Genomic DNA, 24,016 nt, shown 5'->3' on the forward strand with positions numbered 1-24,016 from the left:
CTTTGATGTCTTTTATCCTTTCTGTGCATCAGGTGGCATCTGGTCCCACCAAAAGGAAATCTTAACCAGGCATGTTAGGGAGGACTTGGAAGTAGTTTAACCTCAATCAAGAAGGCTTCCTCCTTGCACATACCAGCAAAACAACTGTACCAGCACCACACCCAGCCTTGTCCAATTAACCATGCCATCACCCTGGCTCATTAGCCCACTCAGAGCTTTGCAAGCCCACAGCAATATTGCTCATTCTTTCAGTGTCAGTTCAGATGACACCAGACCACTTCACCTTACACTTTTTCACAATGTTTATCACTAAGGCCAGGACAGGAGCTGTGTGCATCTGTCACCCACACCTCTATTCCTGAAGCTCACAGCTGCTAATGCAGGGAGAGAAACATTTCAGGAGAAAAATTCCAGTGTCTCCTAAGGAAGGGGAAGGCATGGCATAGGGACTACCACCACTGCCAGAAGGACAGCAAGGAGGCAAAAGTCAGCTGGGAGCCTGTCGTGGGGTAGATAGACTCCACTGAGCATCACTTCTGTTCAGCTTGGTTTTCACCACACACTTGGGATTTGAAGGCTCACTGCACTACACACACCTTGGCCTTCTCTCCTCGACCTTGTGTCCCTCCGTCTTGGGAGCTCTGGTACTCGTTTCTCGTGTATCCACATATGCCCAACACAGTGTCCATACAACGCCACTGAGTCACTCCTCGTGGGGATAAAAGATAAGAAATTTCCATCCTCTTCAAGAAACTAACTTTGGGTGGACTTACTCAGCCTCCTGTTATCACTGTGGCATTCAGCTGAAATTAAAGAGAGGGCTGAACATTGGTCACTGGACAACCATTTTTTTCATGTGACTAACATTGTTTGCCAGCAACTTCTGTCCAAGAGATTGAGTCTGGTGTAGGCCAGACTGCGTCAAGAAATACCATAGGACAGTCTCACACCTAGCGCTCATGATCTTAGGATGCACCAGTAGGTCTGCTGAAGCAGGCGGTATTCAAGCAAAGGGAGAGCATCCTCTTCCACCCAGGAAGACAGTGATTAACAAACTACAGCTTCCCTGGCACAGCCAGCCCCAAAGCCATGAGTTTTTCCTTCCTTGTACTGGGTTTTGTATCATTTTCCAGCTAAAATTTGATCAAATCACACTTAGCTAGAGCAAGACCTGACATGAGCTTAACTGCCCTCAAGTGATGACAAGCAGAAAGTGCAGATAAAGAAGTCGCCTGAAAAGCAGCACGTTTTGCAGGATCCTGAGTAAGACTTCAGAGAGGCTCACCTGCGCACAACAGGCTTTCCCTCACGTGTCATAGGCTCCAGCATGGCGTTTTACTTTGATGTGTCTGCTCTGGCTCTGCCCCAAGGCCTTGCTGGGGTTCCCTGCTTTCAGCTCTGCTCAGATAACCATCACAGTCATCCTGCTAAATGAATACAGCATGGTAAGCACAGAGGCAATGCAGTGACAAATGATTCTTCAGAAGCCAGAAAAGGACCCCAGCTTAGAGTCCACCTGTTTTTTTGCAACTGAGATTATGCAGGTTCCTGCACGCACTCAGTTACTGGATAATGACCCCAGGTGCAAACATCAAGAGAGCAGTTGTGTCTTTTGCCACGTCTGCACAGCCCTGCTACGAAAGTAGCAGAAACAAAAATAAACAGGGTGTGTGCCCTCAACACAAACAGGGATTTCTTATTGATGGGGCTGTCACTGGAAGAGGGTGGCTAGGAAACTGGTGGATGATCACCCTGCTCTAGATGCTGGACATCCATCAGAAGCAACAATGTACAGGTTGAGCAGGTGATAAGAGCATCGTGGTCATTCTCAGAAGGGATAGAAGGGTTCTCTGATACAGATGATCTTTTAAACGAAGGGTTGATGGTCTGAGTTTGCAGAGTCAAGGAGGCCAACTCTTTTGCTGCCCAGGTGGCTGACAAGGAAGTTCACGTGGTGGCATCTGTCTGAGGTGATTCGGTGTGAACCAGGTAGCAAAACCGAAGGTGCCTGAGAGGCCTGGCTCACATATGAGCTCTCCCATAGCTCACAATGTAGATCATCAGGGAACATAGGCTGCAAGCTCTGACCTGAAGCCAGGGCAAGAGTCAACACAGGGCCTGTACACCCACGCAGGCCACTCAGCTGTCCCACCAGGAGTCTGCACAGACACATGTTCTCCCCCTCGGCCCCAGGGTGGCCGGCTGTATTCTACTCTTGCTAGCTAGTCCTTCTGCTGGCTGCAGGTCTAGCCCTGTTCACAGAGAGCTCTAAACCTTGGGGAAAACCTAAACAGGACAGGATGCGACTAAATCACCTCCAGAAGAGAAGTACAGTGTAACAAGGAAAAGGAGATACATGAAAGGAGTAGGACAAGCAGAGCCAGGAAGCCCAGGTTGCGCGCCCTTGGCCACAGCTAACCCAGTGCAGGATCACTGTTTTTATAAGCAGCAACACCCGATGGAGCAGGGCTTTTCGTCACCCGCTCGCTGCAGGAAACTCAGCGGCCAGAACGCTATTTGTATAGCCCTGATGCCTCCGTGGCCTCGCCACCCCCGAGGTGGCCTCCCCGCAGCCCGTGCCCTGCCGCTGCTCCCTCAGCCCACGTACGGCAGACGGCAGCGGGGCAAGCCCAGGGCAGAGCGCTGCATGTGTGATTACACACGGCCACGGCTCCGCAGCCCACCCGCGGCCGTGGCAGGACCCGCACCGGCACCTGCCGCCGCCGGCCGACACCGCCTGCCGGGCACGGGCCCCCGGCGCTTCCGCGTTGCCGGGGCCGGGCGGGCCCTGCCCAGGGGGATGCCGGGGGATGTAGTTCCGGGCCCTGCCGCAGGCAGAGCCGGCCGGGCCGCCATGTCGTGGCAGCAGCACGCCGGGAGATGGAGCCTCGCTGCCGCCCCTCTCCCGCCCGGCAAGAGCCGCCACCGCCGTTCCCCTCAGCAAACGGGACCCCGCAGCCCAAGCCGCTCCCTGGGCCCTGCTGCTGAACGGCCCCCAGCGGCCGGCTGCCCTGGTGCGGGCTGAGGCGCTGCCCCTCAGAGCCAAGGCCATGGCCGCCCCTCAGCCTGTGCCCCGCGCTGGAAACGGGCCTCGCGAGCCTGGGCACAGTGGTTCCTGGAAAAAAAACAACTACGTTCACCAGAGAACTGCTAGGCAAAATATTTGTAAAAGATCAGACTATTTTACTGGTTTTTTTAAGTCCTTAAAATGTATTGCTCTGTATATTGCTACTCCACACTGAACCAAAGCAAGCCCCCCTCAGCTGGGCTGCGTCAGGCGAACCCCCGGGCTCGGAAGGAGGGAAGGTGCCAGGAGCAGAGGAGTGTGTGCTGCTCTCACACAGGGCTCTTTTGGTTTGACTGGAAAACACCTGGGACCTTGATTCCAAGCAGGGCCGTTCATGTCCCCTTTTGTGAAGGAGAAAGGACACGTCAGAATTTTTCCAATAGAGGGAGCACTGGGACAGCCATGGCGGTTGCACTGCCAACACCCTCACCTGAGGCGCCGTATTTTGGCGCTGGAAGACAGGGACACCCATATGACTGTTCTCACCTTCCGTGCTCTGGGGAAGATACATAAACACTGTCAGGACTGGGGTGTAATTTGGTCATCAGAAAGCAAAGATTTTAAACTTGGAGACCATTCTGGAGGGGAAAAAAAAAAGTCTTACTTAGCCTTAGTGACAGTCTCTAAAGTCAGGATTTGAAAGGCGCTTGTGGATCAAGAAAAGCAGGCTGCAGACCTTCCCTAGGCATTACAAAAAATGACTTGTGGTCACTGCAGATTGGAATGGGAATTATTTCATACATGCCACAAGGACACATTTCAGACCAACAGTTTCTATCCTCAGGTGATCTAGGCTGATTTGCAACAGATGAAACGCAACATTTGTGTTAGATTTGGCGACCACAGCAATACCAAAATTATTACAAGTTCTATGTTTATCAAATTGACAGTGTAATCTGATAAATGATCCCCTGTTTTTACTCAACAGAGAGACTAGAATAGCTTGCTTCCTGGTGTGCGTACCGAAAGTGCAAATATCACATTTCCTCCGTTTTGAGGAAGTATTTTTGGCAAGCTTTGCGAAACTTATTTTTGTGATTCCAGTTATTCTGCTGTGACAGAGAAACTCAGACGAGAGAGACAGGAGCAGCAGATTGGACCTGGTGAGAATCAGGTTTAGATGCTGGTGTGAAAACCAGAGGCCACCAAGGTCAACATTTGCAAAAGTTAAGGACTGCATCAAATCAAAACATAATGACTCAGGCTAAAAGGCAGAAACATTTGAGAAATGGATAGTGCCCAAATGGCGAGGTCTTTTGTCACGAACATGACAGCAGGGATGACAGTGAGAAATCGATATAATCCATACTGCTGCCTACAGTCCAGAATGAAGAGTGAGTTCAATTCTTTCTTATGTTGCTGCACATATCTGCTGCGACCCAAAATGTCTCAGATCTTAGTCAGATCACATAGTCTCCAATCCAACACAGCAAATTTATCAGAGAAGATTTCTTGCATGACTGAAATTAAACATACGCATAAAGACTTTACTAGAGCAGAGGTTTATCTCTGCTATGTCTGAAGCTTTTCTGAAGGCTAGCGGAGATTCACAGCCCTCAGCATATTACTGTGTTAGGTAACCAGCAAGCTTTTCTTGAGGGTTCTTGCAAATCTGAAGAAGAAATTGGATGGCAGTTTTGGGAAAGCCGGTGTTATCCTGATGCTTGATAACTGAAGACTTTTGTTGGAAATTCTGGTGTTAGCTAAGAAGAGGAGAAACTATGGCTGGTGAACACTGACAATGAGTGTCCCTGCCTTGAAGCCGGCATCCTCATAAGAGATTTATAACAGATTGGGAAGAGGAAAAGGAAACTACTACTGCAAAACTTTCATCATCTAGGAAATAAAACTATCCCATCTTATATTTTAGAATACAGTTTTTCTGGATCCTCAAAAAATAGTTGAACCTTTTTGGAAATTTTCCCAGTCGTTCTGAAGATTTTATACTCATTCATATTTGAGCTGGCATTATTATTAAGATATCTAATTTTAGTGCTGAACTTCTTTGGGTAATTACTGAAGAGAAAATCAAAGTGACTAGTAGCTTTAAAATCTTCAGATGCCCTCTTTTTTTGATAGACTTTAAAGATAATGTATTTATATATTCATTTATGTACATATTTATATATTTAGTGAGGACTGAGAGACTAATTTTTCAATTTTTTGGTACCAGTTTTTTTACTGCTCTGATGAGCAATCTGCCATACTACTTCATAAACCCTAGGACTATTTACATCAGCTAAATCACTATGTCAGGACAATGCACTATCAGGAAGAAGTAACAACGAATAAAACATAACAACATATAAGCTGAAGAAAGTATTATTGCAGAAATCTTAGCTGTGCTTTAAACAGGCAGAATTGGGTGTATCTGTATCAGTACCATATTATACTGAAAGATCACATGACGCAATACTGCAGCCATCAAGAGTGGCTTTACAATAGAACCTAAGCTCTTAGGTCCTGCCTAATTTCATCCTGAATACCTAGGGGTGACCTTCAAAACCTGTTTTGAGTGCTCGCCCAGCCCTGGGGTAGCCCTCTTCCCTGCAGAGCTGTCTTTTTAATATGAAATTCTCCTTATGGCTTCCCTAGTTCTGCACTATGGAGGTTTGACAATGGCTGCCCTAGTAGTTCAACCTGTGCTGCAGCATCCCTGCCGTATTCCCGAATCATCTGACTGGAAAAGGAGAGCGAGGACATGCTTGACATTCAACACGAGGGCTCTGCTTAAACCACTACTGTTCAGCGATAGCAGACTCAGTTCTGATGTAAAACAGATTTTATTCCCTTGTCTGCTGTAGGGAGTTTGACCTTATGCCTAATATTCAGTGGACCAGGAGTCACAGCCCTCTTGCGTGACTAAGCAACAGTCTCTCCATTCTGTTCTCCCACACCTTTCACAGAAGGACCAGAAAACGCTCAGCCCAATACTTTCTGTTGCTTGCACTATTATATGGATTGATAAAATCTTTCTCTAGGAAAAAAAGCTGGTTGTCATGTGAGGAATCCCTCTGGGTTTCTGTAAGGTAGAAATAAATCCAGTAGTGCGTAACTCCAGTAGGATATTTTGGGCAGGATTTGGAGCACATTCCTGCCTTCAACACTTCCTGTGAAATACCACACTAAAAAAACACATTTTAAAATACGTGTGAGTATCCTAGGTGAGCACTTCCGCAAGCCGGTCATTAAAATGCCATTGTCTAATGAGCGCTGATGTCATTGCTATACACTTGTGGAGAGCTAGTTGTAAACACCAAGTGGTTCAACTGAGACACCAGCTTCCTGTAGATTAATTGTGACAGTGATGTATGAAATATGTAAATAGAACTAATCAGAGATGCCGGCCATATACCCATGGGGCAGGCAGGAAATGAATACAGCTGAGAACTCTGCAGACTCACTTTCTTATTTTGACCTTTCAAAAGATGAAGTAAATGAATTTATTTTAGCACAGATGTAAACATTTTCCACAGCAGAAGTTCTGCAGAAACTACAGAGATCCCCAAGCCTGCACCAAGCTTGAGTTTTCATCACGGATACCTTACAAAAATCTTTTGAGATCCCTGTTTGAGAGGACCTACAGACCCTGAATGCAAAGCATTATGTTGCTGTTGTCAGTGATCCATATCTGAAGCAATGCAATTTTATTTCCTTCCTTTTAAGCAGCAGCAACAAAGAGGGGTTTATAATGTGAACTATGCGTAGCTGTTATAATACTTCTCTTCCACTAACTCTGAAGTATCCCACATGCCAAGTTCCTCCTCTAGGATGAATCTTTTAAGTGCACCACTAAAGAAATACACTGAATTAGCAGGCTGCAAGCTCCTCTACTTGAGATTTACAATAACACTATTTTCCTTTTGGTATTGCTTCATGAAGCAAAAATGTTTTTTTTATCTGAAGATAAAAAAAAACAACCATATGTTGGATCATAGCATTATTGAATTGTAGGTCCAATTATGGTTTCCAATAAGGAATAAACATCATAAATACTGAGGAGTGATAAATTGTTAAGAGGTTACTGAGGAGCAGAACTATTTATTAAAGCCAAGTTCATTCAAAACATATAATTTTAATTTTCAAGTCTTCCCTTTACAGGAAAGAGAAGGAGAAATATAGAAATACATCTTTTTCAGCCCATGCTTGTCAGTGAAGTTTCCTTCCATGCTTATTCTTCACAGGACAGTAAAGAGACTGTGTTGCTTTTTTTCCCTTCCAACAAAGATGAATATCGCTTCCCTTCAGCAGAAACTAAACCAAACGTAAGCCCACAAAAGCCATACCGGTAAAATTGGATTTGAATAAGAACAATGGTGGAGCTCGGTGTGGAGGAGCCCAGGCAGTGCTAGAACATGAGCATGGACATGAAGGAGGCAAAGTTTACACTTACCTGGCAAGTAACCAAAATAGCTTGAAGAGAGACGTGGCAGGATTGCTAACAAAGGAGAACTCCTCATTGTGCTCTAGTTCTCTGTGCTGAGCTGAATCACTCAGTCAGGGCTTCACTTCTACTCAGCTGAACAGAAAGTCTGAATCTTTCAGTGCTTACCTTTAAAAAAGAAACAGCACATATTCAGTGTATAATATAAAGTCCTTATTGCTAATGATATCAGTCGGTATTTCTTTCACAGGGGGGCAGCTATTGGGTCTACACAAGTCAAGCATGACTTTACATTCAGCTGTGATAGGACCTTACCAAACACTAACAGAAGCCAGTGCAGACACTTTTGAACCAAAGAACAGGCCCAAAGAGATGACGACATCACCTCAAGAAACTTCCTGCACTTCATGATCTATTCAATTTTGCTTTTTTGTCACATAAAGATTGTTTTGAAAATACATATTCTATTCATCTAACTATGAAAGCTCTTGAAAAATGTATTTATTCTTCTCTACAAGTAATAAATCATTAAGTCAATATTTTCCCTACTTTGGAGAGATGGTATTGATTTGAGGGCTTAAAAATCACTAGCCTCCTTCCCAAAAGGTTTGCGAACACATTTCAGTGGTTAGAGAAATGGTGGGGAATCAGGACATTTGGTTCTCATCCCAAATTTCTTTACAGCCTTCTAGGTCTCTGGTCACGTCATCAACATAATATTCTGTGTCTGCTTTTTCTGGCTTAAAATAACTTTTTCATTTTTCTATATCATCATCTGGCAGTATACAAAACGGCCCAGAAGCATTTATAGGGTCATTAATACCGTTGCTATAACTACTGTAGCCTGCAGTGCAAAACAGAAACACTTATTAGCACCAATATTGTCGTTGACAAAACACAGACTGACTGGGATGCAATTTGGCTACTTCAGGGCCTGGATTTAATATTAGCTTTCTATTAATGGAAAAAATAAGAAGGGGAAAAAAAGTTTGTTTGCAATTATCCCCCCCTGCAAAAAAAAAAAAAAAATTCCCAATGAATTCTCAGGACATGCACAGCACATTGCTGCATTAGGGACTGATACTATTGTCACAGTATTGTACAGTAATATTTCAAGTGTCTAAGACATAACACCCATTGCTTTAGAGTCATTTCAGAGTGGATTGGACAAGCCATTCAGACGTACGCTGGGGAGAGCCCATCATTGATGGGTGCTGAAAGAGATGATGTAATGGGACATTTCCATCTGTACGTTACATGGTATAATGACAAAGCCATCATAATTCACTTCTGAGTGACGTTTCATGTTACAAATCTTTCTTAAATCAGCTTATCTGAACTATTGAGGCTACAATTAACAACATTTTTCAGGAACCGAAATCACCAGGTAATAAAATCATGGCAGATGAACACAGGCAGTATTATATACACATAATAGGTAAAAAAAAAAAGCTCACGTGACTACCACTGTTACAGAAAAGTGAAATAAAATCATGCATTCGATATTTATTTACTTATTGGTAAAAGGCAGAATATATTATTAAAGACAGCTGTAGTTAAAGTCAGTTTAAAATAAGCAGGATGTGATTCATAAGTCTACTCTGAAACTGAAAATGGAGTTCAAAACCATAACCCTGTTTCTTAAAGATCCTTGGGTCACAAAAGGCAGTTTTGTACTGAATATTTCCCATTCAATCTGATTTTAAAACTTGTATCACACATGTAATACACGTGAGGTTTCTTTCATTTTTTCTCTCTTAAAAAAAATCACAATAGGTAACATCTATTTTGTTATGTTTCAGGAATTTGGAGTCACAGCAGAATTTTTTTTTTTAGTTCTTTTGAATATTAGTACCTCCAGTCCTCCTCAGCTCTGCAGGCCACAGGAAAAGGCCAGGGTGGGACTCTCACCAGGAATTAGCCATTGCAGTAATTGCGCAGAACTGGACAAAATTGTAAGGTGATGAGGTCATGTCTTCTCCCCAAGGCTCAGTGTCTTACCTGAATAATCAAAACGGAGCATTGGCATTAAAAAATGGAGGACTGTTTAATTCTTAATCAATTAACTACTGCATAATTTTAATCTTTTCCAGCCCCTCAGTCAGCTAACACTGAAGAGGTTTCTTTGGTAGATGTGTTGTTCCTATGACATCTCCAACACAAATTATATTTAAAATGAGAAACTTAATTGACATCAAGTTTGTATATGAAGAAGTAATTTGTGATGATCAGCCTAAAAAATTAATACATTTTTATGTTATGCAAACTGAAATGAGACATTTTTGGTTATTTACTGTCAAAAAAAATCATGAATTTTTGTGCTGAACTAAAGAGTTTTTGTCCTGGCTGGGAGATTATAAGTGAAAATAAAGCCACAGATATAAAAGATAAAAGGAGGAGCTTTAAGTGGACAAACTCGAAATTAGAAGTAGGTGCTCATAATTTCTGAAAAATGGTGCAAAAATTAAAATTTCTGCTTACAAAATATCTAATCGACCACAGCTTCATCTGGCTCTTGCAGGAGATTCTGAGAAACTCCCAGTTTCAAGTTAGCACGCTGGAGATAGAACTGATTTTGTGTCCAGTATGTGGCACCCGAGGCTGTAGAGGGCAGTTTAAGGTCAGTTAGAAGTCCTTTTAGGAGCTCAAGATAATGTTGCACTTTATTTTATGTAAAATTATTCTTATTAAAGCTCATTTTAGAGAAACTACGTACACTTCTCACAGGTGTTTGGCAGAAAATGATGGCATCATCCTAAGTCTAGTAAAATGTCAAGTTCCACAAGCAGAAACTCAGGAGTTGCTCTCTGCTGATAGCTGTGCTTGTCTGGATGATCAACGGCCATTTTGCAAAGCTGCAGTCTCACTTCCCCAAATGACGACTGTAAAACCAGAACTCTACTTATAAAGTCCTGTGTACGTGCAGTGGCAGTGAAGGTGGAGAACCTCCTTCTTCCCACTACCTGCTCTGGAAACTAACTGTTCAACAGCCAACTGGGGGCAACCCAGCCCGATACAGCATGTGAGAGCCCTCCGGAGCACATCCGTTACGCCAGATGCAAGTGCTGTAAGGAAGTAAAAGAAACGTTTTCTGAAACTGGGAAGCTTTTTTTTAGAGGAAGATGGAGAACCCACTTCTTTTATTCCCCCAACTAAACATTTCTGCTTCAAAGGATAAATCCTATTACAAAGTCATGAAATCAACAATTAAAGAAGAGGCACATAAAGCAAACAAGCCTGGGTAAGTTTTAAGGTCATGCTGACACTCTGAGTGTTCTGTTTACACAGAGGATTCTTCTAACATAGCTTGTGGGTATGAATTTAGGGCATAGATTGTTTTATTTTTGACTTATATATATGAAAACTCATGAACTGCAGTCCTAGGAATTGTATACATAAAATATTAATTCACTGCACAAATATGTTTTAAGAATGAGAAACAAATCAAATAATAAACTAAGAAAATAGAAAAGGGAGGTTTTAAGAAGTTCTGAGAAATACTTCTTTAAAGGCTGAACATGATCTGGGAAAGTTTCTTTTTAAAAATTTCAAATGACAGGAAGCAATAGTTCCTTTTTCTTTGTGAAACATTAAAAGTAGAAGATGCTGAGCCAACCGTTCATGTTCTCTATGGTGAAATTTCACCCTCTCATCTTTAAAATAAATGAAAAAGATACTGAAAATGAAAAGATTTCCGTTTCTCTTTGCCAGTGCTTCATATGTAGGTTTGTGCTAAGCTATAAAGAAAAAAAATCATTAATGTGAATAACATATGTAGAAGTAACATCAACATTACTATAAGTGAACGTAAGGGGATCTATGATGCAGAAGCAGAGATATTAGTCAAAGGAAATGTTTGATGGAAAAAACCCCAACTTTCAACCAGGTTGCTTGAAAAGCTGCCTTAATTCTGTTGTAGAGCTAAGCAGAAGAGAAATAGACTGAGCCTTCTCCTGCAGAAATCTGAATTCCATGAAGGTGATCATCTTGGTAAACCTGGAAACTTGACAAAAGCAGCAAGGTGAGCATTATAAAAGACTGAGTCGATGGGGATTCCTTTCAGGAAGTGCCTGTGTGACTCATCATTTCCTGCATTTGTGTGTGTGCATTCAGACTTGCCAGAGAATAACACTTTCAAGATCTATTTAATTTAAAAGTTAGCAATCTAACCCAAGCATACAATCACTATAGAATTATCTGGTATGCATCAAGGTAACTCATCGCTAGTGTTTTCACACCACTAAGTGTAGACTGGTCCCCATACACTTGCAGATACGTTTAAACCTTTACTCATACCAACAGCATTTTTATTAGTCCACTGACTATATTGAGCAAGCATCAACTCAGAAATGCAGCTGACAAATTACTGCTTACAGGGAAATCATACAGCTCCTTGGAAAGCAGGTTTTCCAAAGAATTCTATGATGTACAAATGCCAGATGCATGTCAAATACTGAATGCCTAGTTCCTCAATAATTGCAGTAATTGTTTGAACACTCTTGTCTCCAAAATTCAGACACCGATGTTTAAAGACTGTTGCAATACTGTCCCTGTTACACTATTTCTCATAAAGATGCAGGGTAAAATCTTGGTTTTGTTGACTTCAATAAGAGTTTAGTTCCTGACTTCAATGGGGTACAAAGATCTCACTAATATATTAAGAATTGCATTTGTAGGTCTTGACTGGAAAGAAGGAATGGATAAAGTACTGCAGCTCCATGGCCTAAAAACTTTGCCACCCCTTTCTTTCCATCACAGATCACTTCAGAACACTTCAGTGCTTCCTGTGCTCTTTTGTCTTGTTAAGCTTGATGAATCTTGTTTAAGCAGTTACTATCTTTGGGGCCAAGATGCCTGCTTTGACCAGAACTGCTTCTACAAGCCCTTACTAATTGTGAACACATGATAGAAGTTGTATAAAGGCCCAAACTCAGTTCCTAGAACCCACAAAAAGTGGCCAAGAAGGGGATATCTAAACACTTGCATTTCTGCATCTGGATAATGAGGCAAGGTTTGTTGCTCACACGTCCAAATACCATGCCCATCCAAATGACAGGGTGTACTCATGATCTGGAAGACTTTCCAGTCCACACTCATGGGGAGTTTCATTACTTTCTTTTTTTCCCCTCTTTCTTTCTTGTTTTGCTGCTGGCAGAAGCCTTAATTCAATGGTTTTACAGTTCACTCAGAAATACAAGACATTGCAAGGGTGAACAAAGGTGAAACAGTGCTGAGAGCACCCTTTTCTGTTTCTCAGTTCCAGACATGTAAAACCATGCTAAGATTGCATCTAAAAAGAGAAAGCACAGCCTCCATGCCACCTGTGTGCAGACACGTTTGGGTGGCTGGTTACCGCTGGATATTTCAAACAAAGAACACAGCCATCAATGCATTATATAATGTGCAAAAAGGCACTTTCAGAGGCAGATACAACAGCAATAAATAATTTTCTGAAGAATTTCCCGCTTTTAACAGACTATCACTTCCTCACTCAGCCAAATGCTTTTTACCACAATTACTCTTAGCCAGGTGCCTGACTAACAGGGACTCTGCTGTTCTTGTTGTATAGAACAGAAACAGGTAGATTTTTGCTGATCTTTCTCTATATACAGATTAGCGAGAGAGAGGTGTAGATTATTTTTGGCAAAAATGAAAAAAAAAAAAAGGAAAAAGAAAATTACTCTTTTTCAAGTAATAAAGTGAGATAATAGTTTGAGATTTAAGTAATTTACTTAGTTTTTATGATTTCCATTCTTCACACAGAGATACTAACTAACATAAGTAGAAAGAGAATTTAACGAGACACTGCAGATGGACAGTGTGGTGGTAGTGGAAATGCCCGTGACCTGTTAATTAGGTTCTTCTCATCTTTAGAAAGTGGCAAAGCTGAACAAGTCTTGGTTTCTGTCTTTTATTGCAGCACCTCATTGCTGCACCCATGTCTGAGAGATTACTGGGTTGATGCTGTTTTGAAGAAAAACCAGAAATTCACACTAAGAGTTTCCAAACCCAGCAAAGCAGCTCTCCAGCATTCCTTGCAGTTGTGGACTGTGTATGTTGTCTGAAGTAATCAGAATTTATGTTTCCCTATGACCAAGTTAATTTCTGTAGCTACAGGAACGCACTGTTCCCAGACTTAAAAGTCCACACAAGTTCAGAGAACTGCACTTTTTATACTTGTCATAACTAAAAAACTCTGTAAGGGAGTGAGGTCTCATTTTCCCTGACTCCAGAATCCCCCTACTTTACTAGCCTATGCTCATTTCTTGAATTTCAGTTCTCCAGCATTTGTACCTCTCAAGAACAGTTTGTCTCTCCCTAGTTAAAATTTTCATTCCTATAAGCAATGACTTCAGCTAGGAGACGTGTGACACCTTTTATTTTAAAAAAAAAAAAAGTCCTGCTTTTAGTTTTGTGCAAAACCAAGATCATTACTGGCTTAAATTACTTCCCAAAGTGATTGGAATTTCCTTTCATCTAAACTTCATGTGCCTACAGATTTTACCAAGGGAACCCAAACCATGTGAATCAGGCAACAGAACGGCAAGCCTCCGCGAGGAAGGGGGAATCTCATTCAAGAAGTGTTTAGTCCATAAATTGTTGTTCTAACCAGCTGACCCTGGACAAGTTGCTTATTGATATTTTCAGTGTACTGTGCTTTGCCCTCAAATGAAAATGGTTCTAAATATTAATGTTCATAAAGCACTTGATAAAAATTGACTTCACCTGCAGGCTTGGAACTTAAGTCCTAGCATGATGCAGTTCATCTCCAGGCTTACTCCAGTTCTGGTCTACTAAAAATCAAAGTACTGTTCAGGTGTGTGTTCAGGGTTAACCTATACAAACCCAAAAATTGTGTTTGTGTGAATGGAGTGTTCTTTTTTCCTTTCTGCATTGTTCTCTAGGGCAGAATATCTGAAAACAAAGTAAAATATGTGCAACTTGACGTATTTGATGAAGAATATGTGGACTTTTATAAATGGATCACAGTGTCTCAGAAGAACATGACATTTGAAATATGTTTGTGGTAAACAAACCAGGCTATGTGTGCTATTACCCTATAAGACTATCACCTAAACCATATTGCTACAACTTTGTCTTCAGGCTATAGAATTTCCCCATATTTCATTAAAAATAGACTGTTGTAACACAGCCTCAGACCGAGTGCATTCAAAACCACATCTCTGCAAAAGTATTTTTTTAAGTTTAAATAGGTGACTGACCTGGTTCCCTTATGAGTTTTACCATACTGCATGATCTCAGTTCCCTTAAAGTTTAGTAGTGCAACACAAACACCAAAGAGAACAATCTCTGCTCTGCTCTTTTTTTTTTTTTTTTTTAAACAGGGAAAAAAAGTACAACTGCAGGAAAAATAGCAGAAAAAAATTAAACTAAATGTTTCTGAAGTCCTTAAGAGAATGAGCTCCTTTAGTAACGCAATCTAATCAAAGGCTTTGTGAAACAGTCCTGGGCAATAAGGGTAACAGATACCATGTGTTACAACAGCTGCATAAATACACAATATGCACAGTTCTTCAAAACCACTTTCTGTTTCTTAAGCAGCGTGTCTCCTGAAGAAGCAGTGAAATGGGGAGAATCGTTTGACAAACTGCTTTCTGAGAAAGGTTAGTAGTGTTTTTTTTTCCTATCGGTGCAGTCTGTTAGGATGGAAAATAGATGGAAAAGGATGGAAAATTATAAAATCTAGTTGTGCACTTAAACAGACCTGGCAGTTACCTAAACTAGGTATGATGGGTCATTTATAGCAGCATGTGTTTCTGCTCTCCTTATGTGCTTAGGCTATAGCATGCTGTCAGCTAGTGAAAATAGTTGAAAATAATTTTTAAGTTTTGTGTTTTATCGAACAAAGTAATATAACAGACAGCAAAGAGTTCCTTCAATAAACAGTAGAATTTCATTTGAATATTACTCAAGTACTCCTGACTGCAAGACCAAACCTTAAAAATTAAAACATGTTATATGTACTTGAGAAAAGACTTTGTCACTTACACCATCAAAGCTGGCCATCATTCGAAAGGGCCTGCTGCTTACTTAATTATCAAATGCACGTATGTCCCTCCTTCCGTTTTGGAGGGACACATGTATGATCCAGCTACAGTGCTGGACACTACGTGCTTTTCAAATCTGTTCCTTGAACAGCTGACATCAATACAATTGCATTATTTCCACAGATTAAGCATACTTGGGAAAGAAAATATCTTCAGCATAGTAACAACAGGATAAAGCAAATTATGAAGATGCTAAAAGCCATTCAATTTTAAATTGTTACTGGGGAACAGTCTACTAATAAGCAAAGATTCAAATAGTGTTTTGGTCAACCTAAATTGCTATTCAGCCAGAATAAGGTCTGTAATTTCCACATACATCCACATTTCTATTTATTTCTAAATTCATGAGATCTTGATAGTGGATTTTTACAGATGCTGAGAATTCAGTAATGGGAGTTACAGCACTCAGGATCATAATGAAAGAACTGCACTTATTTTAAAACCTTTATGTATTTTAAAATAATTATCTATAATGTGATGTAATTCAAAGGGAGCACAACTTATTTTGTTACCTTGCACAGACTGTGTGAAAAGAGTAATTGTCTGATAAGGATATATTTTTTAACACAATTCGACATTCCCTTCTGTAGCTGGATTGGATGCCTTTACAAAGTTTCTGAAAACTGAGTTCAGTGAGGAGAACATCGAGTTCTGGATAGCTTGCGAGGATTACAAGAAAAGCAAAACAGCACATGAACTTTTGCCAAAAGCTAAGGCCATTTATGAAACATTCATACAGAAAGATGCTCCAAAAGAGGTACAGTAAAAACATTCTTTTTTACTGGGTAATAACACAGGAAATGCACGAATGTACTTTAAAGAAATATACTTTTCCTCATTCTCCAGGTGAATTTGGACTTTCATACCAAAGAAGTCACAAGTCAGAATATTGAACAGCCCATCGTCACCACCTTTGATACAGCACAAAACACTGTCTACAGGCTGATGGAGCAAGACAGCTACCCACGCTTCCTAAGATCTGATCCTTATTTAAATTTGGTTAAGGGGAGAAATCCCAGTCGTCCTACCCTTAGGAGACGATCACGGTCTTTTACGGTCAATGATTTCCAGGGTGTACGACCAGACTTTACCATTTACTAACAAGGAAACTCAACCCTCAAATTCTAGCTACTGCAGCCACTCGTATGTGTTTTAAAATCCAAATCCTTAGCAGGTGTAAATGAGTGGAGAGCAAAGTTACATGCACTTATGCCAGGTCAGGGTTCTGTAGCTGGTGATTAATCTCATTTATTATAGAGAAGTAGGCAATATATTGGCAAGACATACCATGTAAAGTTTTCATACAGTATTTTTTTTAAACTCAAGCAAGAGCTGTAATCATATTTGGAGGAAAAAATCTAGTTTCCTGCATAAAAATGTTGTATAAAATGCCATTTGATAATATCCACCCTGTATCCTGGGCCTGTATTATTCAGGACAGAGTTTCATCACAGTTAGAATCTATATACCTAGCCTTTGCACACATTTATGTTCCTGCAATATTTCCTACACTAAGCACAGTGTATTTGTGGTATTTTCTCATACTGCAAAACACATAGGAACATTTTTAGGTATAATGTAAAGTTACATGGATTTTAACTACAGCCACTGCATAATTAAAATTTAGCTATTGCGTATTTTAAGAGGAAGATAAGAATACCTATTTAATTTTTTTGAGTACGTTTTATACTTTTTTCTTATTACGTGTGTCTATTCTCTGTATTTAAGTTATGCTGTATAGATTAGCTTTGCCATCAAATGCTTGTATTCTAATTTTTTGCAACCAAATGAGCAGCAAAAAAAGGCTAAGAATGCTATTTTAACACAATGTGTGTCATTAAATGTCAGGTCATGTGTATGTATATATATATAAAATATTTCTAGTTTTATTTGTAAATATTCATGGTATACCAACATTGTTACAAACTGTGTTCTAAATTTTTTCTGCCTTTTATTTTGAAAAAGAATCTGCACATTAACAGCTCTTGGACTCAGGTAGAATAACCTTCAGTTCTACCAGTCATTAATATACTCTCTGTGGTTATAGAGGAGGAAGAAGAAATCTCCCCTTTTATTTCTTTACTATTGAAGTCACACGTATCCTTTTCATAGTCAGTATACGCAGTTAATCCTGTCCTTTTCTTCCAGAATTGATGCAGACATACCTTGAAGCATGGGGCAATTCTTAAACATTGGTTCAGTTTCATAAGCAGCTGCAGGATTTAATTGTAACTATGACTTGTATCTTCAGTCGCTTTGCATGGAGTTTAAGCTTTCTCCCTTTTTTTCCCTTTCTGTAAGTGGTCCAAGTGAAGATGTGCAGTTTCCGAGGATGGGACTTTATGCTCATTGCTAATTCAGGGTATATGTGAACTCCTTGATCTGAGGGTTTCCATGTCTGCTTTACTAACTTTAAATAAATCTGAAGTGATCTACTTAAAAAGTTGCCAAGATTCAGTTTATTGCTAGTACATTGGTGAGTAAAACGTGAAGACTTCACTTCACTTATAATTCAATACAAACTGTAATCATTACCATTTCAATCCAAAGTCTTACTGTGCACAGAAACCTGAACTCACCAGGAAATGCTGCTGTGCCGCAATGACCTGGGAACCATCTCCAAGCTCTTAGCTTTACCTGGGGCATAGGCAGGAAACACATTTGTAGCTATGAGGTGTAGGATCCTTGCTGGTTTATTCCATTATCCTTCCCTAATCCCAAAACTCCAGGCACATGCTATTTCTAACTGTGTAAGTGGTCAGAACCTGGGCACAGTGATTCAGGAATAAATCAAATTATTTTAGTAGTGCTGATAGTGTATTTCAGTCTCTATCAATATCAAATGCAGCTTTGGAGCTTATCAGTCTCCTTTTTTTTTAAGAACTGCTTACACTCCTATTGTCATTGTCACAGGTGTCACATGAATGAGTAAATGCAGTGAAAGGCAACTTTCTAACCCCATTTCATTGCTGAAGTCAGTGTATTTTTCTGGATAGATTATTTACCATTGCTCTTTGACTGCCCCTTAAACATGAATCAATTCTGCCAGAAACATTCCTGTTTCTGATTAGGGAATCTCTAATATCACCAACAATATCTGGATGCCAGAGTTCTCAGACATTTAAAATATGCACGTTCCTATGTTTTGTATTACTAACTTTGTTAGAGAAAGAGAATAGGTTTGACAACAGACCCACCTGAGCGTTAACAGTGGGCCTGTTGCGACACAGGCATAAGACCTACACATTTGCAGCTAGATTCTCTCCTGGTGTGATTATGTTCCTTCATACTAGCTGAGAATCTGCACCTTTACTCTCACCATGGATGAAATAAATGAAAAAAAATTGTATGTTTAATACTGTTCCAAAATCCAAACAAATGACAAATATAGTACCTTGAGTAAGACTTTTTCTTCTTAGCAAAAAACCAGCTGTTAGTCCAAAGGGTCTGTAATGACAAAGATAAGTCAGCAGGCGCCCTTTGTTTCATTTCAGAGACACTTGGAAAATTTTGCTTATCTCCAGGAAGGCCTTCCTCAAACCCATCAGCCTGTGGTACTGACAGTGCTACCCCCTCTTAGGAGTTTTATAATGAAAACAAACAAATAAGATATTCCTGGTAGCTATTTATGCATGTCTGTTTTTCAAAGATAATTATGAACTGTAGCTGAATTTACAGCAGACTAATGCCATGGGAACTACTGTAAGAAGAAAGTCAAGATAAATTCAGAGAAAGGAAGGCGAAGGGCACAAAGATAAACTAAAATGACATAATTATCTGGCAAAGAGGTTTTTTTCTAGAAGAGGCTCCTTTTAGTGAGAGAAAATTAGTGCTCTACTATTTAGTGCTCTACTGTAATTCTGAAAGATGAACTAAGCATAGATTTAGTACAAGCCTGTGATGCTGTTCCAGGCTTGAGATAGACATGATTGATCAGACTAAGGGCTAGCCCTGCACAGATGTATTTATAGTATGAACCTTAGAGTAGTGCCAGAAAACATAGTTGGGCTTCTCTAGTTTTGGCAGAGTCAGTGCCATAGTTACGTAAACCCTCTTGTTTAGCGGACCTAGTGCAAATAATACATACACATACACAAACCCTACCAGGCAAGTATTTTTACGGGGGATTATTTTATGTAGCAGGTTTTTAGATTTGTACGTGCCATTCAGCATTCAGTAAGAGCTCTGAAAATACTCCTCTTACCAACACAATAATTTACCCTACATAAACTCTTCACTTTACTCCTTACATATGTGAAGTCTCCAGACCCAAAGTACGAGGGAAATAATCTGCTGACTTCTATGGTGCAAAGGTTTGTCTCCTGTTTCAATACTTAAGTATAATTAAAGGCTTTAAATTAGCTGAATTATTTTCTACTGTTCTTGTTTAACTTGAGGGAAATACACATATACACATATCTTCTTCAGCTTTTGGAATTTGGTATTGTGCAAAAGACAACTTGATTAATTTTTGAACTGACAAGAAACAAGAGGAACAAAATCTAAGTTAAAGAATCTCAAAGAAGACCAATTTCCATCTTCCACTAAAGTTGGCGATCAGTAATATGGCTCTTACATGCCTTTACATGCTACAGATTTTAAGTGACTGACAAAAGGCAGTTCTTTTTTCTCTCCTTTTTGCCCCCAACTGCTCAGCCTGCCTTAATTAACTACTGCTTTGAATGCAGTTCCCTCTCCTGTTCACGCATACTGTCGAAAGAGCTCAACTGAGAGAGAAAATTGCATAAAATCATCTTCCTCTCTTCAGCGATTCATATACTCCTAAACTTATGCCTTGCTCAGATGTCTCTCCTAGACAATGCTCTGTTTTTTTGCATTTTAGTCAAATGCCTCAAATGCCCTTTAAGCTCCTGTGTGGCTCTGTGCCAAAGATAAAAACGTATTTCCTCTATACACCATCCAGCTTGCTTCCATTCCTACTTTTTTCTTGCTAATGTATCATTGTCATCTTCTGGTTTTTGTACTCTGATCATTTAGGGCTGGTCTTATAAAAGCTCCCTCTGGTTTTATACCAAAGCTTTTCTCTCTCCTTTCCTAAATGGCATCTGTTTGCGTAACCTCCTCCTACGTCTCCTTACAAGAGATTATCTAGACACCAAGATTTACAATCTAGCCTCTATTGTTGCCTTCTCTAGGAAACGTAACTAAAATTAACTGGCATGAAATGTAATCCTATGGAAGTCAATTTAGGGTTTTCAATCAGGACAGAAGATTAAGCTGAAGCCTAGCATAAGGACAACCCTGAACTGTTGTTTCTTCACCATGCAATTTGCTTGTATTTTAGAAACTCTCGTTTCTTCCCATCTTTCCAGACTCGTTTTAAATTTCTGCAGTTAGCACTACTCCAGTTTCGCATTAAGGAAGAGAGGACTTCTAAGGATTAAATCTTCATGTGGACTGTCCCCTTGGGGAGACTCCGTAGGAGCTCTCCTACATCACACACATACTTTGCCCATTTTAGGTATGGGCACACTGGAGAAGTCAGGGTCCAGTAGTCATTTACAAAAAGAGGTAACCAAGAACATCAGTATATTGGTTTTCCCTTTCATTCATTCCTAGAACAGCTTGGCTTGGGACAGACCACCCACAAAGCACCTCTCAAGAGACAACTGGTATGGAGAATTATGGTTCAAGAGCTTTCTGAGGTGTAATGACTGCCTTTCGTATATTCTTGCATTTGTGCAATTTGTACCTGTCTCTAAGCACAAGGTTATAATATGATCCTATATGTCTGTGCTATATAGGCTTCCTGAATGAAGTTTTGTGCAGTCTGATGCTATGTAAATATCGGTGTATTCATCCAAGACATGAGCTGTGCCACAATCTGCCAGTTAGTACTAAATGAGAATCTTCAAGGTTGCACATTTTCTTGAGAATTGTTTCCAGTTCACTTCTAATGTAGGTTTGTGTTTGTATAGTACTTGGAAATCCTGTATATGAGGAGCCCAGAATGCTGTAAAACATTTTGACAGATTGTTCTTGAAATCAAAACATTTTACCTGAAGGGCATACTTTGCTTGGGTGGAAAATAACAACTCATTTTCTTATGCAAAACAACTCTGCAGCATAATGAAGAAACATGGAGTTATTCATATGGAAAAAAAATATTTTTGTGAGGTGACCATGCTGTGCAGTGCTATTGGAAGGTAGGCATTTACATAGTGCTGTGATTAAAATGCATTTGCATCCCGTATGACAGGCATTTTCATGTTACTAGGATGCCAGCAGTGCTTGGCTGGCATCATCTTGGCTTCTCCCAACATAAGAAACGCAGTCAAGTCTCTGTTTGCTTGGATTGCTTGGACCAGCAGAACATTAACTCTTTTTTCTGCTGAGGTTACGCTATACAAGACAACACTATCCAAGCAAACCTGAGTATGGAAGGGGTTTAACTGAGCCCAAGTGCTGAAGGGCAATAACATATTGAACCTGATCCAGGGGAAACACCAGCACACCAAAACAGCTGTTGGAGAGTGTGACCTTTTCTCACATTGCACTCAGGTGAGTACAAGGCAACCCTTTTAGGAAGATATATAAATGAAAGTGATTTCTTAGGTTAATACACCAATAGTTTGAACATGAAGAGTCATTTTACACTGTCTATTGAGATTAGTATCTAGCTCAGATGTGGGTCAGAGGACCAAAAAAATGACATGCCTTATTCCCTAAAACAGCCAATAGCTTTTCATAAAGGAAGATAACTCAGTGAAACTAATGCCTAAAGACAGCTAAAGAATAAAAGATGAGTATCAGTAAAAAGTCAAGCAGTAAGCCTAAAAGTTTAGGAGATTTAAATATTTAAATCTTTAAATCAGTAGTCCTTAGCAAGTAAATATTGGCAAAGGAGGAAACATTCAATCAATAGATCCACATCCCCTTTCCTGCAGTTCTAGCTCTCCTATAGCCTGTCAAAGGCAGGGGACTCAAAACAAAGATGCATAGCACAGTCACCAGAGTTATAGAAATGTTAAGCCAGAGGCATCACAGATAAAGTTTTTAAAACACACTGAAATTAGCTGAGCAGATATGGGCCTGAGTTACTCGGCAAGTCCAGTCTGGGTTATTAGTGAACTGAAGCTGCAGACAGCAGCAGTGTCAGCTGGATCCAGATTTCCAAAAAGTTTAGAAATAATTCTATGTGCCATTTCCAGCCCATCTCTAGTACATATTCCTATTTCTTTTGTTTGCTTGATATCGTTTATTATGAATAGCTAATACATTTGCACAAGCAGCTGACACATTTGTTTTAATACTAAGATCACTTTTTCTCCTTATGAATTTTTGGTAAAATATTAGTGTTTCTTTCCAGAAATTATTAAGTTCCAACCAGAAGTAGTATATGACAATACTACCAGCTACTTTTTATGGGAAGGGGTGACTGTGCCTAACTTTGGTTAGTGTACTTATGATATTATATTTGTACTGGGATAATAACAACAACCCTATTACCTGCTGCGTACCTGAAATACAATCAGCTTACATAGACTAAGCAGTCACTGAACAGCATGTTACACAATGGTGAAAATCCCTCATAGCTTCTTTGTGTTTTTGTGAATTGTGGTCAGCACCCCATAAAATGCAAGAGCAATCCGATTGTATCCGTCTAGTTATTCTGTGTGCTAGTCAGAAGAGTCGTGGTTTTTAGCATCCTTCTGTGGCTGCTAAGACTGACTTTAAAATCTCTATCAGCACTGCCAAATCTTCAAGAGGTGGTCATGTCTGTATCATTCGGACATCAGGCAGTTAGACAGAAATTTAAAAAATGCATCCGTTGCACTGTTCGGAACTTCGTTTTTTTAAAAAAAGTATCATCAGGTGATTATAAAAAAATAGGCACAGATCCTGCAACCCTCCCTCTCATAAATAGTCTCACAGGAGTTAATGGGACCGTTATATAACAAGAATGATATTACTCCTTCAAAAATGTAAAATAATTCAATTTATAATCACAGTTCTAAGGTGTGCGAATAGTACGATCTTTGGGATTAGACACAGAGTAAACATTGAGAAATGAATAGAATCATCCAAGAATGATGTGTTGCTTAATTTGGTGTCATCTCTGCCCTCATAACTGCACTGACTTTACTGGCATTGCTCCAAGGAATCTGGAGGAAACTTGCATCAGGCCTTTGTCTAGAATTTTGTTACATGGCTGAAAATTCAACACCTATTTTGAACTGTTCCTAAGTCTTGGCCGCTTCTCAGTGAGAACCCAGGGCACTTAACAGCAAAGTCCCTTCCTAAAAAGAACATGACATAGTAATGGATTTAAGTGCCTGTACGTATTTTCAGAAGAAGCTCCTGTTTGCTACATGAGAAAGGTGAGACCAGCAATCACAAAACATAACATCAGAAAAAAGTACTATTTCAACAATAAATGACAAAGAGACAATCTTGCTGTCAGAAAATTCAAGTTGTAGCTACTTACAGTCTGCCAGGCCAGAAACTGAACAAATAAGTGTTGTTTGGATTTTG

General features: G+C 40.1%; 1 protein-coding gene across 2 annotated transcripts; it reads left to right on the forward strand.

Moving 5' to 3' along the window:
* Positions 1-10,383: 10,383 nt before the first annotated feature.
* RGS18 (regulator of G protein signaling 18) lies at positions 10,384-17,885 on the forward strand. Of its 2 annotated transcripts, none has more exons than XM_068416827.1 (5): positions 10,384-10,692; positions 11,371-11,472; positions 15,012-15,076; positions 16,111-16,277; positions 16,367-17,885. In XM_068416827.1, exons 1-5 carry the CDS (start codon positions 10,574-10,576, stop codon positions 16,619-16,621), a joined length of 708 nt encoding a protein of 235 aa, XP_068272928.1. In that variant the 5' UTR covers positions 10,384-10,573; the 3' UTR covers positions 16,622-17,885. The 2 variants fall into 2 exon arrangements, with proteins under 2 accessions (XP_068272928.1, XP_068272929.1); XM_068416828.1 differs by having other exon boundaries at positions 15,015-15,076.
* The last annotated feature ends 6,131 nt before the right edge of the window (positions 17,886-24,016 follow it).

Source organism: Nyctibius grandis, chromosome 21 (genome assembly GCF_013368605.1).
Source record: "Nyctibius grandis isolate bNycGra1 chromosome 21, bNycGra1.pri, whole genome shotgun sequence".
Classification (NCBI taxonomy): domain Eukaryota; kingdom Metazoa; phylum Chordata; class Aves; order Nyctibiiformes; family Nyctibiidae; genus Nyctibius; species Nyctibius grandis.

What these genes read in the sequence shown, in the direction of transcription:
- RGS18 (XM_068416827.1), top strand. Translation starts at nt 10,574, where the DNA reads ATGGAGAACCCACTTCTTTTATTCCCCCAACTAAACATTTCTGCTTCA. An exon ending in CATAAAGCAAACAAGCCTGG is followed by an intron (nt 10,693 to 11,370) that starts GTAAGTTTTAAG and finishes ATTCTGTTGTAG; the next exon opens with AGCTAAGCAGAAGAGAAATA. An exon ending in AGAAAGATGCTCCAAAAGAG is followed by an intron (nt 16,278 to 16,366) that starts GTACAGTAAAAA and finishes CTCATTCTCCAG; the next exon opens with GTGAATTTGGACTTTCATAC.